The sequence below is a fragment of the Triturus cristatus genome, chromosome 1_1 (genome assembly GCF_964204655.1).
Source record: "Triturus cristatus chromosome 1_1, aTriCri1.1, whole genome shotgun sequence".
NCBI lineage: Eukaryota > Metazoa > Chordata > Amphibia > Caudata > Salamandridae > Triturus > Triturus cristatus.
Window position 1 is genome coordinate 1,206,171,479 of NC_140579.1, and position 15,218 is coordinate 1,206,186,696.

At 44.4% G+C, this 15,218-nt stretch overlaps 1 protein-coding gene across 6 annotated transcripts in view; it reads right to left on the minus strand.

Annotated features, from left to right (window-relative positions):
• Positions 1 to 403: 403 nt before the first annotated feature.
• Positions 404 to 15,218, minus strand: part of LPCAT4 (lysophosphatidylcholine acyltransferase 4) — a 1,035,593-nt gene continuing 1,020,778 nt past the window's right edge. For all 6 annotated transcript variants that reach the window (XM_085651786.1, XM_085651792.1, XM_085651797.1 and 3 more), the window contains exon 14: positions 404 to 2,000. In XM_085651786.1, coding sequence (XP_085507912.1) covers positions 1,618 to 2,000 — 383 coding nt within the window. In that variant the 3' untranslated portion in view covers positions 404 to 1,617. The remainder of the gene's footprint in view (positions 2,001 to 15,218) is intronic.

Below are 15,218 nucleotides of genomic sequence, written 5' to 3' on the forward strand. Positions count from 1 at the left end.
GAGCAAGGAATAGTTCACACCGGGGATGGGTAGCTGGGTTCTAGCTCACAATCTAACCACTGCAATGTTTGATTCCTGGCCCTCCCGGAGTGTATTCTATACCAAGTTTATAGCTTTGTGTACTATGTTCTCGGCTGTGACAATTCCACATTGTGATGAGGTGTTGCACTCCACTGATTGTATGAACTGCAATGTAATAACCACTGTATTGACGCTGGGCTGGACCTTTCCGTAGTTTGTATCCAAAACATGCATCTATATGACCGTACTGGCCTTTTTATTAACTACTGATGATGACTGTGTACACTATGAAGAAATAAAAACTCCTTCTCAGAGGTCTCACTGATACTTAGTCCCTTCAAACCAATAATAAAGAATTTGGCACAGAAGCTGAAATATAAAAGAACATTTTTATTAAACTCAAATGAGTGTGACTACGTCACACAGAAGCCGTAGCAACTGAATGAGGTAGTCCATAGAATGGTCTTACTTCACGTCTTATATACTCTTTATCCTGCCCCACGCATGTAAGGGAGTTGTACCAATTACATTCCTAAACAAATGGAAAATCTGGAGGGTCAGCAGGTGAGTAGCCTTTGGGGTTTTAACAGGATATGGGCAAAACATTATAATTACATTATAATTACATAGTTCACAAAGGTTAATCTGATTTAGATGGCACTGCAGGGCATGGCATGATTACATGTACAGTATCTTGATTGGCAATCTCAGACAAAGATCGATCGGGGAAATTGGCTTTGCGTGGTCAGTTTCAGGTGAAGAGGTCAGTTTCTTACAGTTCATTCCAGAGTCAGAAAGAAACCTAGTTAATGTATACATGGACTAAGAAGGCCAGGCCACTTTGTTCGCCAGGCTACCTTCACAGGCCTACGTGAGGGCAACACAAAATGGTGGCACAATAAAATGGAGTCAGTCTCGAGAATTACAGAACCTCAGACCCTCCTTTTGCCATTACGTAGGCAATAACCTAAAGACTCATGTTAATCTGAATCTCGGTCTATATCGATATTCATTAGGTCGTCTAGGTGTTGCTGTAACATCATCTTATTATTCTCTACTTCTCTCGGGGACAGGTCTCCGAACACACATAGTAGCACAAAGACTCACTTCTGGTGGACCATTTTTTGATGCTAGAGGCGGAGCCACTTCCTCTTCCATGGCAATTCAGTCAAATGAGAACTTAATTAACATTTACTTTATACAATTGCACTAGAATCGCTTGTGCAACTGTGCCCAAAGTCCGTTCCAAGCCTCTCTGGCAGGCTTCTATCGTCCATCAAATCTGCTTCCATTGTCTTCTTCCGCATTGGGCCTCTCGATTCAGGCCTCTTCATGAAAATAGTACTGCTTAGTTGGAGTGCCCTCCTGGCAAACACTCACAGCTCACTCGAAAGTCTCAATGTCTCAAGGCAGTGCACCAGTGTCTCTCCTCTGCGGCGGACACTACAAATAATGTGCTCTTCATTGGTCATGGGCACAGATCATCTTGTGCAGACCCGGGTCTACATTCTCAGGCTCCAACACTCATTATTTAATGTCAAAGGTCGCTCAGGCTGGTTTTTCATGGGCACCATAATGTAGTGCCTTTTGTCAATCTTAGATCCTCCAGTGCACTGCCCTTCCATTGGAGCAAAGAAAAAGGGTGGGTGTGTGGCCAAACATCAGGCCAAGGGGTTCAAGGGACTGCACACTGTCAGAGGTTACCAGCACATGACAGGTAGAAAACTCAAGGCTCAAATCAACCCTGCCATCAACAGCTCCTCCTTCTTTTCTGATGTTCAACGCCTTCTGATGAAGCAAGCACGATGCTTTGGAGATACCATTGCTGGCGCGCTGGCGATCACTGTCCAGCCTTGCTACTTTTCTGGGTGCTGGGACTGTAGGGCCAAGACCTCCGGCCCTCATCTTGTAGCTGTCACTGATGGGAATTAGGCTTAAATCAGCGTTCTGCAGGTTATTATGAGTTGATACCGCAGACCCTAGTGACGTAGGAAATGTGACACAGTTGTTAGTTTCCTTCAAATTCAGTACAAAAACAGTTCATTGTATTTAACAAGGGGACTGCAAGCAGGTGGCCTGCAATCTTCAAAGGAGTGGCTTCAATGTGAGAGCATATCCTCTACCATCTAGGGGTAGATAGTTACATGGGAATTCTATCTGAATGGATGTCCTCACACATAGTGGAATTGTCTAATGGGGTAAACACATATTTTCCTCAATAATTAAGTCTAGGTGTTCCTAAATTCCTTATCTAGAACCCCTCAAAAGAGAAAGCACATGATACAGATTATCAGGGACATGTAGATACCTCCCTTAAAAACCCATCTGGTCATACGAAAGGGAATTATACATAATATGGGGTTCCCTGGTACATCACTGCTGTCTGGAAGTGTGAACCTGAACAATACACCAACAATAATAAATGGGCTGACTGGTGAAAGGAATACAGAAAAGGGAAATGGGACTAGGACACAACTAAAATCCCCAATAACTAGGCACAATGTGACATCGATCAGGGGAGAAGGCACAATGTGACATTGATCAGGGGAGAAGCGGCAAAAGAAAAATCTATAGGAAGGACAAGAAATTACTTGGGTGATAGTCAGGCATGTGACAACACCAAGAGTACGGGTGATACACAAAAGGCCAAAGTTACACAAATTTTAACTCTACCGCTGGCCGCTACACCATATACGGTAATCTCGGCTACTGTTCCAGTTCCTTCCCCGGGGAAAATGAAACCTGGTACTTAGGAAGCAGAACATGATTAACTAATGCAATATAGAAATTAGGTCACCTTGTACAAGAGTCACAGATCTATAATTTCATCCTTAGGTCCAATCAAGGAAACATAAATCTAGGGCTGCTTGTTCCTTGGGGAAAGGGCAGTAACGTGACTAACTGCAGGTGACACACTTTGATCCTGTATATCTCTTTTATTTTTCTTCAATACTATTATAGCCAAATAGACATGATGCACTGGTGAAGTGTTGTCTGTCATATTCACAGCATGAAATATCATATCTGTGAAATTTAGTAACCAGAACAAGTCCAACCAACTGTTGCATAGCGATGGGCATCGTCATGACCATCCCCTCACAACACAGGGGAGCTTGTAACAGTATTAATAGCAAAAGCGTAAACACAACGCAAAAACAAAAAAATGTGCATAAAATAAAAACACACATGCCAAGCCATCAGGTATACTTGCTGTATACCAAGCACAGAAAGCATAGACAAATTACAATAGCACATATAAATGAGCGGTGACGCATGCACTTCATAGACAAATTACAATAGCACATGTAAATGAGCGGTGATGCACGCACTTCATGCAGCCCAAAACCCAATATTCGGGCCTGCTTAATTTGTCAGGCTTAAAATTAAAAGTACACTTTCTTTTACTTTCCTCACCCTCCTTTTGACAACTGGTCACCAGTTAGTGGTGATCAGCTGTCAAATACAACTTACTGTGTCGCTTCTGACACACAGGACCAGCAGGAACAATTCATAGAAGGACAAAATGCAAAAACGTGAAAAACACACGAACATTTTTTCTTCAAAGGAGTCATACAAAAACTCATCTTGTTTCAACATACTGCTAACCCCCACCTTACTGACCTCAAGGTCAAAATCTGCCTCTCCTCAGCCCTCTCTCTCTTCACCCTGAAGCTGTCAAAGACAAAAGCCCTCCTAACTCTTTCTAACTTGCAATAACCAACCCTTATCCAAAACCACATACCATATATATTACTCCCTTTAGGGGCCACAATCCACTCCTATTCCCAGACTCAAAAATATCTACTGTGAATAATTCACAGAACACAACAACACAACATACCAGCTTTAGAACAAATGCTTGTTACCACCCTATGCAATGGTACTCATTTCATCGACCTTAAATGGATGAACGTCTCAGTAGGTCCAGCTAGAGTCAAAACCTTCAACCCTGATATTAAACTCAAACCTCTGCACCGGGCACATTGGCTCACTGAGCCATTAAAAGCAACCCCAAATGAGAACAACCTGCAAATTTGTATTATACCTAAATGTATGCATTTACTGAAACCTAAGGCACTTTAAAAGCTACTCTAAATGAAAAAAAATGCTGCCTAAATAGTGCCCTCACCCAATTTCGACTTTGACACCTGGGGTACTTAAAAATAAATATCCTATAATTGTGCTACATATTAATCATCCTCAGAATGTTCTTTACAAATTGCAGAGATTGGACATTAGACATATCTCATGTAAATCCTTAGAAAAATGAGTTTTTTACGCCTGCGCCAAGTGAAATTCCATATGCAAATGTTCTCATTTTTGCGGTTCAACACAACTTAAATTACATTTTAATGCTAGGAGCAAACACTCAGGACACACAATACAGCACGATTTAGTAATGTATTTCATAAATAGCGCCATCGCTATTTACTTACAGAGACATTTAAACACACATTTAACCCACAGATCAATACTCAAGACAGAAACAAAGGACAGCCCACAGACTGTAGTTAGACCAAACCTTTGTAAATACTAGTTGTAAGTCATATTTACAAGAAGCGCTTCTCAATGGTGTTCCAAAAGACTGCAAAAACAGCCCCACAGACCTTTATTTCCAAGAAGCCAAGATACGCTCTGCATATCTCCATTCATAAGATTGCGCAGAACACAGGATCCTTGTATGTATTATGTCCATATTTTAATTCCCTGGGGATACAGAATCACCAAGGAAGAAATATGTTTTTATACCTAAACCTATTTAGGTATTCCCTCTAGGGGAGCCGGCTAATTTACTTTGAAAACAGGCATGCCAAAAATACTGCAGAATATGCAATATTATAATCAAAGTAGTGCTTAAGGTACTCTCCGTACGTTGCACCGTTCAACAAAACCAGTTAGAGAAAAATCTCCTCATTACCTGCCTACACAAATTGCAATTCGCATATACAAACCTATACAGATCCAAAGTTGGCCAACACAAATTCCCAAAATCCAAAGCTATAGTAAGTGTTACTAAACTACCTTACCAATCCAAGGCAAAAACCAACAGTAAGAGCTGCATAACGACTTTTACCAAACAAATGGTTGTCCAAATTCTAACTGCCAAGTTCTAAATGACCTAACATTCTTTTTTTAAAATACTCACGCCAAAAAGGTTCTCAGTCAGGGGTGACATCATGTGGAGGATCAAAATCAGGAAGATCAGAAATATACTGGGCTGCAGAGACAAAGAATCCCCAGAATCTCCGTGCACAGAGTACCTCCTTAGTAGAGTCATGTCCTGTCCTCCTCAGTAGATTTCTGTCTTCTGACAAGATCACTCCCTCAGATAGCCACTTCTCTGATGAGGCCCACGTTGGCCGCGCCATTTGAAGAAATAAAAACTCCTTCTCAGGGGTCTCACTGATACTTAGTCCATCCAAACCAATAATAAAGAATTTGGCACAGAAGCTGAAATATAAAAGAACATTTTTATTAAACTCAAATGAGTGTGACTACGTCACACAGAAGCCGTAGCAACTGAATGAGGTAGTCCATAGAATGGTCTTACTTCACGTCTTATATACTCTTTATCCTGCCCCAGGCATGTAAGGAAGTTGTACCAATTAAATTCCTAAACAAATGGAAAATCTAGAGGGTCAGCAGGTGAGTAGCCTTTGGGGTTTTAACAGGATATGGGTAAAACATTATAATTACATTATAATTACATAGTTCACAAAGGTTAATCTGATTTAGATGGCACTGCAGGGCATGGCATGATTACATGTACAGTATCTTGATTGGCAATCTCAGACAAAGATCGATCAGGGAAATTGGCTTTGCGAGGTCAGTTTTTTACAGTTCATTCCAGAGTCAGAAAGAAACCTAGTTAATGTATACATGGACTAAGAAGGCCAGGCCACTTTGTTCGCCAGGCTACCTTCACAGGCCTACGTGAGGGCAACACAAAATGGTGGCACAATAAAATGGAGTCAGTCTAGAGAATTACAGAACCTCAACTACTGCATATGATGTTACCTTTGTGACAAAATGACAAAATGATAAATAAAGTTAAAAAAAAAAAGATTTGAATGGGTTAAACCAGCGTCCAAATGTAATACTGTGTTGGAAGACTTAGGCAGGCTTCCAAGCAGCTGACAACGAAGCATAGTTTCGGGGTAAGGGCACAAAACCACCACCAACTTCTGAATTGTAAATGGGATGTTATGTTTATTGAGATCTGGGCCACAATGTAGCCTGACATATCATCCAGTCTTGACAAAAGGTCCAATAAAAGTACAAAACTTTCCTTTTTATAAATATTTTCCCTATGTATCTATCTTTTTCTTTCCATATCAACCATCTGTAACTTTCCTACCTATGCATCACCTACCATCTTTTCATTCAACTGATCACCCAGACATCCATGCATGTACTCATACAGCTATCCACCCATTCAAGCATTCATACAAATAGCTATCATTCCACCAACCCATCCATCCTAACTGCACCTCTGCTTCTTAAATGCTCACATTATCTGAATGGTAGCCACATAATTCCACTACACACCACATACACCGACTCTACTCTAGAACACATAAATATTTACATTTCCAACGCCAAAAGCTCTAACTCTCGTTTTCTAACTGATCACTTCACTACAAACAAAAACAAGCATTTGCAATGCAATAGGTCTCGCATTTGCGAGAGTTTAATCTATTGGCATTGTAAATGACAATGCCTTTTATTTATCTGTTTTGTAATTAACGCAGAAATAAAAAAACATTGCCATTTACAATGCTAATAGCTCAAACTCTTGTAAATACGAGACCTGTTTCCTTGCAAAGAAGCAGCCGCCATTGTCCCGGGCTGCTTGGAAAGTGAAAGCACCCGTGGCCTGCTGAATGTTGCAGGAAAGCCTGTTATGCCTGTAGTAGGAGAAACTCATTTGAAAACCAGCATTAGATTGTGCTGTGCAGCATGAGGCATATGCATGCACCAGGTTCCATGCGTGAAAACCAGCCATGTGGGAAACCAGCATTAAAGTGTGCTGTGCAGCGTGAGACACAAGTGTGCACAAGTACCTGAGCCTTAAAAAAAGGCATTATGGAAAACCAGCATTAGAGTGTGCTGTGTTGCATGAGACACGAGTGTGCACCAGGGTTCATGTATGAAAACTATCATTAATGTGTGCTTTGCAGCATGAGGCACAAGAGTGCACCAGGATCCGTGTGCAAAAACCAGCCGTGTTGGAAACGAGCATTAGAGTGTGCTGTACAGCGTGAGGCATGAGCGTGCACCAGGAAAAGTGCACGAAAACCAGCTGTGGGAAACCAGCATTATAGTTTGCTGTGCAGCGTGAGGCATGAGCGTGCACCAGTATCCGTGTGCAAAAAACAGCCATGTGGGAAACTAGCAGTAGAGTTTGCTGTGCAGCACTAGACATGAGCGTTCAGCAAGACCCGTGCATTAAAACCAGCCCTGTGAAAAACCAGCATTAGTGTGTGCTGTGCAACGTGAGACAAGAGCGTGCACCAGGATCTGTGCGCGAAAGCCAGCTATGTGGGAAACCAGCATTAGAATGTGCTGTGATGCGTGAAACACAAGGATGCACCAGGATCCATGTATGAAAACCAGCATCAAAATGTGTGCAGTGCTACGTGAGACACGAGCGTGCACTAGGATAAGTGCATACAAAATACCCCTGTGGAAAACCAGCATTAGTGTGTACTGTGCAGAATGCACCAGAATCTGTGCATAAAAACCAGAAATGTGGAAAAGTAGCTTTAGAGTGTACTGTGCAGCATGCGACACAAGTGCGCACCAGGATTTGTGTAGGAAAACCTGCCCTGCTATGTGGAAAACCAGCATTAGAGTGTGTTGTTCAGTGAGTGACATGAGCATGAACCAGAATTCCTGTACAAAAACCTGCCACATAAGAAGCTGGCACCAGAATGTATGCCGTGAGCCACCAGCAAGCACCAGGATCCGTGTACGAACAAAGGCAGTAAGGGAACTAGTCCCAGAATGTGTGCTGTGTAGCCTGAGACACGAGCGTGCACCAGTATTTGCGTACGAAAACCAGCAATGTGAAAAACGAACATCAGAATGTGTGCCACCAGTGTGCACCAGGAGCCATGTATGACAAGCATTTGCAATGCAATAGGTGTCACATTTGCCAGAGTTTAAGCTATTGGCATTGTAAATGACAATGACTTTTATTTATCCGTTTTGCTAATTAACACATAAATAAAAGGCAATGTCATTTACAATGCCAATAGTTCAAACTTTTGTAAATGCGAGACCTATTCAAAGAAGCGGCCGCCGTTATCCCTGGCTGCTCGGAAAGTGAAAGCACGCATGGCGCACTGAATGCTGCAGTAAAGCATGTTGTGCCTGCACTAGAAGTAACTCAATAAAGAAAATAGTGCTTACAGACTAAAAAAGATGCACCGTGTAACAGCTGAAGTAAAAGGGCCAGTCCTCATGGGAGGTTACAAATGAAGACAAGGTGGTACTAAGGAGGAACTTACAAGTCTATTAACGAATCAGAAGCCAACATTTACGAAGGACAATGACACAAGTCAAAGGCAAATATGGAAGGAGAGTGTACGGGGCTTCTATTCCATGCTTCAATACATCATTCCACAGAGTAGCGCATGCGCTGCCCAGGCTAGACCTAGAAAATAAGTAAAAAACATTGTCATTTACATCGCCAATATGCTCTAACTTTCACAAAGTATGAGACAGATTGCGTTGCCAATGCTTGTTTAATTAGCATGGCCACCAAAAGATAGGGCAGCTGATAAAATGGCAAGTATGTTATATGAGTCAAACTAAACATGCACTGTTATTCAATTTATTGTGCACGTTATATGTTTGTCATTAACACCTGGTAACATTCATTATATGAAAATCAAAACACTTTCCCCCTTTTAATACTTTGCTTTTTTATTGCCTTTTTTTTTTACCTTTACCCGTTAATCTTTCACTCGTTTTGATATTATTTTGCCCTTATTTGAACCCCCTGTTGTTTATATTCTCTTCCCCTCATTTTATTTAGTTACTATTCGATATGCTTCAGCAATAGTTTCTTTGCTTTCACAATGTTTATTCACTTAACTGCTATTTCCATTACGATTCATTTTCTCCATTTATTTCTGTCTGTCTGTCTCTCTTCGTGCAAAAGTTTCAGGTGATTTATCGCCTGAGCAGAGTTTGGCATCCTGTTGAATCGTGTATCCCCTAACTCAGCCCGAGCAGTGATCAGCTGCTTTTGTCTGAACCTGCCCGGGCTGAGTTTCGTTTCCGAAAAGTCCCGAAGTGCAGGGGATACACGATACCGTGGGGATACCAGATATTACACAACACCGGCAGCTGAGAGCTCTCCTCTCGACTCTCTCTCTCCATGCTCCCTCGTGTGTAATGACGTATACCTATGCCCAAAGAGCGGGGAGGGGGAGAAAGAGGCAAGGCAGATTAACCAATCACTGCATGGCTTCACAATGAAGCCGTGCAGTGATTGGCGAATATGCTTCCCACCCGCTGGGCGTGGACATGCCCAGTCACAGGCTCTGCGACGCTAAAGCAGCCAATCCAGGTGCTAAGCAGCACCTGGATTGGCCAGGGCAGAACAACTCTCCGCTCATCAGGAAAGGGGGGTGGGGCGGGGGGGGGAGGGGCCGGAGCTTCGACCGTCCCAGCTCCTTCATTGTAGAGGCGAGAGTGCTGAAAACTGTGCATGTTGAGCTGGTCAAGGAAAGGCCTCCTTCAAACCCCCCCCCCCCCCCCCCCCCCCCCCCCCCCCCCAGTGCCACGACCAACACCAACTTCGCAGCCATGGAATTCCACCGCTCTGGATCTCCTGCTGCGCTGACAAGCATGCACCCCTCCGCCATCCCACCAAACAATGCCCTCTGAAGGCCACCTGGTCCACCACAGAACTTCAAGAAGCCAGGCACGCCTGCGGACGCATTGAGAAGACCTGGCGGCACCAGAAAACCACAGAAGCACGGAACAAGCACAGCAGCACCCTGAAGGAATACCACCAGCGTATAAGAGACACCAAACGGCCCTTCATAAGAGACAAAGTCTAAACCAACGCGACCAACACCAAGCCATGGATGTCATATCCTCCCAGGAAGTCTGCGACAAGCTCAGCTCCTACTTCCACCTGAAGATCAAGGCCCTCTACGACAACTTCAGCAAACCAGGACCAGACACCACCCCCCTACCCACCACTGCCGACAAGCCGACCATCAAGACTTGGGATCACGCCACCATCAAACTCACTACCATGACCATGAAGAAAACCCACTCAGGAGCCCCTACTGACCCCTGCCCTCCGCACATATTCCACAGGGCTGCCGCCATCGCACCTGAACTATGACGGACCATCAACACCTCCCTCAGATACGGCATCTGCCCAGACGACTGGAAACAGGCGGAGGTGAAACCACTCCTCAAGAAACCAACGGACCTGAAAAACTACCGGCCCATCTCTCACCTCCCTTTTGCAGACAAAGTCACAGAGAGACTCGTAAACACCCAGCTGACCGCCTTCATCGAAGAAAACTCCATCCTATACGCCCCTCAGTCTGGATTCCGCAGCAACCACAGCACCAAGACCACCCTCCTTGCCGCCACTGACATCCGCATACTACTCGACCAAGGACACACTGCAGCCCTCATCCTTCTAGACCTCTCTGCAGCCTTTAACACCGTTTCACATCGCACGCTCTCAGCCAGACTTCACAACGCAGCGATACAAGGAGCCGCCCTCGACTGGATCCAATCATTCCTCTTCGACAGAACCCAGAGGATTCAACTCCCTCCCTTCCTCTCCGAACTCACAGAAATCAACTGCAGAGTACCCCAGGGATCTTCACTCAGCCCCACGCTCTTCAACATCTACATGGCCCCCCTCGCCGCCATCGTCAGACAGCAAGGGCTCAGCATCGTATCCTACGCCGACGACACCCAGCTCATCTTCTCACTCACGAAGACTCCTGAAGACACCAGATTCTGCTTCCAGGAAGGAATGAAGAATGTGGCAGCATGGATAAAAAACAGCTGTTTGAAGCTCAACTCGGAGAAGACCGAGGTCCTCATTCTCGGACCCTGCACCTCCGCTTGGGACAACACCTGGTGGCCCTCCGCCCTCGGGAACCCTCCGAACCCTACAGACCATGCTCTGAACCTCAACATCATCCTGGACTCCTCCCTCTCCATGAACCGACAGATCAACGCTGTCGCTTCCACTAGTTTCAACTGCCTTCGGATCCTCCGTAAGACCTTCAAATGGATCCCCCCCCCCCGACTGCAGAAGGACCTTCACCCACGCACTCATAACCAGCAGACTGGACTACGGCAACGTCCTCTATGCCAGAATCAACAGAACGCTTCTACACAAACTCCAAACCATCCAGAAAGCCGCAGCCAGACTGGTCCTCAGGACACCGCGTCACGAACACATGACCCAACACCTACGAGCCCTCCACTGGCTCCCCATCGAGAAGAGGGTCACCTTCAAACTCCTCACCCACGCCTACAAATCCCTGAACAACATCGGACCCAAATACCTCAACGAGAGAGTATACTTCCACGTACCCAAGAGGAACCTCCGCTCCGCAGACCTCACCCTGGCAGAGGTCCCCCGCATCCACAGAAACAGAACTGGTGGGAGAGCTTTCTCCTATATCGCAGCCAAGACCTGGAACAAGCTCCCTGTGATCAGACGCTCCCCGACCCTGCACACGTTCAGGAAGAGACTCAAGACCTGGCTCTTCGATTGATTCCCAAGCACCGTGAGACCCTCACGGGTGAGTAGCGCACTATATAAAACCCCTGATTGATTGATGATTGACCCCACGGTGAACCACAGGTAGCACCTGTGGGACTGCAAGATGAGAATATGAAAACACGTGTCGTGCCACGGACCCACAGCTGATAGGATTGGCACCAAAGTAAGCATTCCGAACTTGCCCTTTCTAAGAGAAGCATGCAATGGCTGGAGTTCCAGTAAAAGACCGAGGCCTCGGCCTCCCTCCTTCAGCACAGGGAAGTAGCAATAGTAAAATCTCTCACCACTTGAGTCTGGCACCTGTGGGATGGCATTCTGGCCGGCAGGAAGTTGATATACTGCCATAAGATTGAGGCATGAAACGTCACATGGTTTGTGAGTGGGTATTTAGAACATGAAGCGAGAAATAAATAAAAGGAAGGGCATAGCCCATGTGAACAATCTGTAAAATCAATTGGTCTGATGTGATAGATTTTTAGCCAGGCAGAAAACGCCAGATTCTGCCCTCCATCACCTGTGGGTCTGCAAAGGCAAAATCAAATTTATGTCTGGTTGCTGGGAGGAGAAGCAGATTAATGCTGATTCTGCTGGTGTGAAGGGATTTGACCTTTGACTTTGAAAAGGCTGGGCTGGATGCTGCACCAGCTGAGAAGGTTGACATTGCTGGTAAGCTAGGTCTCTTTAGTAACATCCAAATTTCTGGTACTGCTGGTAGAAATGACGGTCTGGCAACCATAACACCAAGGATTGTGCTGTGGTGTGACTATCTTTAATTCATTAAAAAAAAATCCATCGAAGAGTTTGTTCTGGAGGGACACGTAGATATCCCCAAATATGACAATTTTTGTGATCACTAAGCGCAATACCGGTGAGAATAGTGCTGCTAACACAATTGATGGTGTCTAGGCTAGTGCAAAGTACATATTTTACTGCATCGTGCCCATTTTAAATTGTCTGGGCACGAGACACCGTGAAATCTTTCTGGTCGGGCCGACAGGCTCTCACTGCCTGTTGGAAATGGCCTTTTTTGCAGGGTTATCCCCTAACATTTTGCTTCTTCCTCCTATTTTTCCCTGACCTGTTGTTGGTTTTAGGACTCTGGGCCCCTTACCACTGCTGATCAGTGCTAACGTACATATGCTGTGTAAAATGTTGTTATGGATTGGTGATTCCATGATTGGTTATTTTATTTACTAGTCAGTCCCTAGTACAGTGCACTGTGTGTGCCCAGGGCCCGTAAATCAAATACTGCTAGTGGGCCTGCAGCACGGATTGTGCCACCCACATAAGCAGCCTGTAAATTTAACTCAGATCTGCTACTGCAGTATCTGTGGCAGTCTAGCACTGCCATGTCGACTTGGCAAGTGCACCCACTTGCCAGGCCCTAACCTTCTCTTTTCTTACATGAGTCACCCCTAAGGTAGGCCCAAGGTACCCCTGAGGGAGGGTGCAGTGTATGTGAAAGGTAGGACATGCCCTGATGTGTGTGGCATATTCTGATAGTGAAATACTGCCAATTTCGTTTTTCACTATTGAAAGGCTATCTGGCCCATAGGAAAGCATGGGAGTTAATTTAGAACATCTTATAAATATAACTTCCCATTGGGACCAGATAGGAAAATGAAGTTTAGTATGCCTGAACTCAGAATATAAATATGCATATTTCGATAAAGGTGATTTTTAGATCGAGCTTTGGCGGCAGCGTGCATGCGCTGCTCGCTCTGCGAGGCATGCAGTAGTCCAGTGTGGGAGACAAGCTGCCCTCAATCTCCGCCCCCATATTTTTCATTGGCTTCTGTCTTTGTCCTTCGTAAATTCTGTCTTCTGATTATGAGGCTTGTTATGCCACGTCGTCATTTGTACCCTCCCATGGCAATTGGCCCCTTTACTTTGAGTGTTACACTGTACGGATGTTTTTTTAGAGCACTATTTTTGCTCATCTTGTCTGCGCTGTGGCTCTGCGGTCTAAGTAGTTTTACTGCTTTTTAACAAAATTAAATCTCCCGGGGAATATATTCTTTGCTAATAACTGGTATCAAAGAGACAAGTATTTTAGGAGAGCAATACATTGTGTGCTAATTTAATGGCGGTGCTGGGATGATGAGGATGGTTTAATTATTCATTCCATAATCTTTACCCCCATCAGTCTGTCAATAGTCCTTCTCGTCAATTTAGGCAGGGCTGGTGAAGGGTAGTGACACGTTCACCCAATTCTCGTGCCTGAAGTGATTTGAATGAAAATAAAGGCATATGTATCAGCTTTATGAACTGAGAGCTGTGCCTGTTACAAGAATGACCCACATTCCAAGGTGAGAGGACGGAGACAGTTCATGCTTTCATACCGCACCTCGAATTACAGTTATCGTTAGGTACCTTAATTACGCGGTGTAGTATTATAAGGTTACCACACTATTGCAGGTTTTCCCACTTGGGTTGTGGAACAGTTTCAGAATAGTGTTTTTGCACCGAATTCCTTGGGTTTTCTCCTTATTACATGGACATTTCCCTGGGCAAATTCCACCTGCTTTTAACGAGTGAAATGTGTCCAGGAAAATCCTGAATGTGTTGTTTACCGTACATGAGGATGTGGCCTAACGGTCAGAGCTGTCGACTTTAGAGCTGGGGAACCAGGTTCGAGTATCGGTCTGCTCAACATCTTGTGATTCTGGGCAAATCACTTAGTCTCCCGTGCCTATCAGAAACTAGGAATGTGCCCTTGTGTAATGTAAGTGGTGCTCATGTAAAGCGCTCCAATAACTTCGGGTCGAGTTTGCACTATATAAATCTGCAAAAAAGAAATTATCACATTACTGTGGGGTGCACTAACTGCCAGATGTGGTATTATATGCTTTTTCCTATGGCATGGGAGTAATTTCAGAAATAGTGTTTGTTTTCATTATAATCCTACATGTTCTCACTTGCGAAATGTATCAAGAATAAATATTTGAAATCACTGGTTTCGCCCGTATAATTCATAATCTGCATTGAGCTCAAAGTTTCATTACTCCGGAAGTTGATGAGAGGTCCATAGTGTCTTCAGCACTACAATTAAATTGAAAGCATTGTGGATCTAAATGAAAAAAGTGCAGTTTTAATGCCCTTTACCAACAATAATGCAAAATAATTACTTGTTTTATGTGGCGTATTGCACCAGAGTTTTTGCCGTGCTGTAAATACTAGACTTTACAGTTCTCCACTTTTATTGTATTCAAATTGTCGGCCTGGTGGTTGGCCCTGCCATAATTTGAGCTTGTAACTTCAAGTTTACCTCCGATGTCAATAACGAGCACTTGGCTTATTAAGCCATCAAGCCACCTTGCACTTTTAGTACCAAAGAAAATAATGAAAAAATGTGTTTGTTTGTACACGTTGACATTGCTGGCAGGCAGCTATCACCCCAAACCTCTTCCGACCC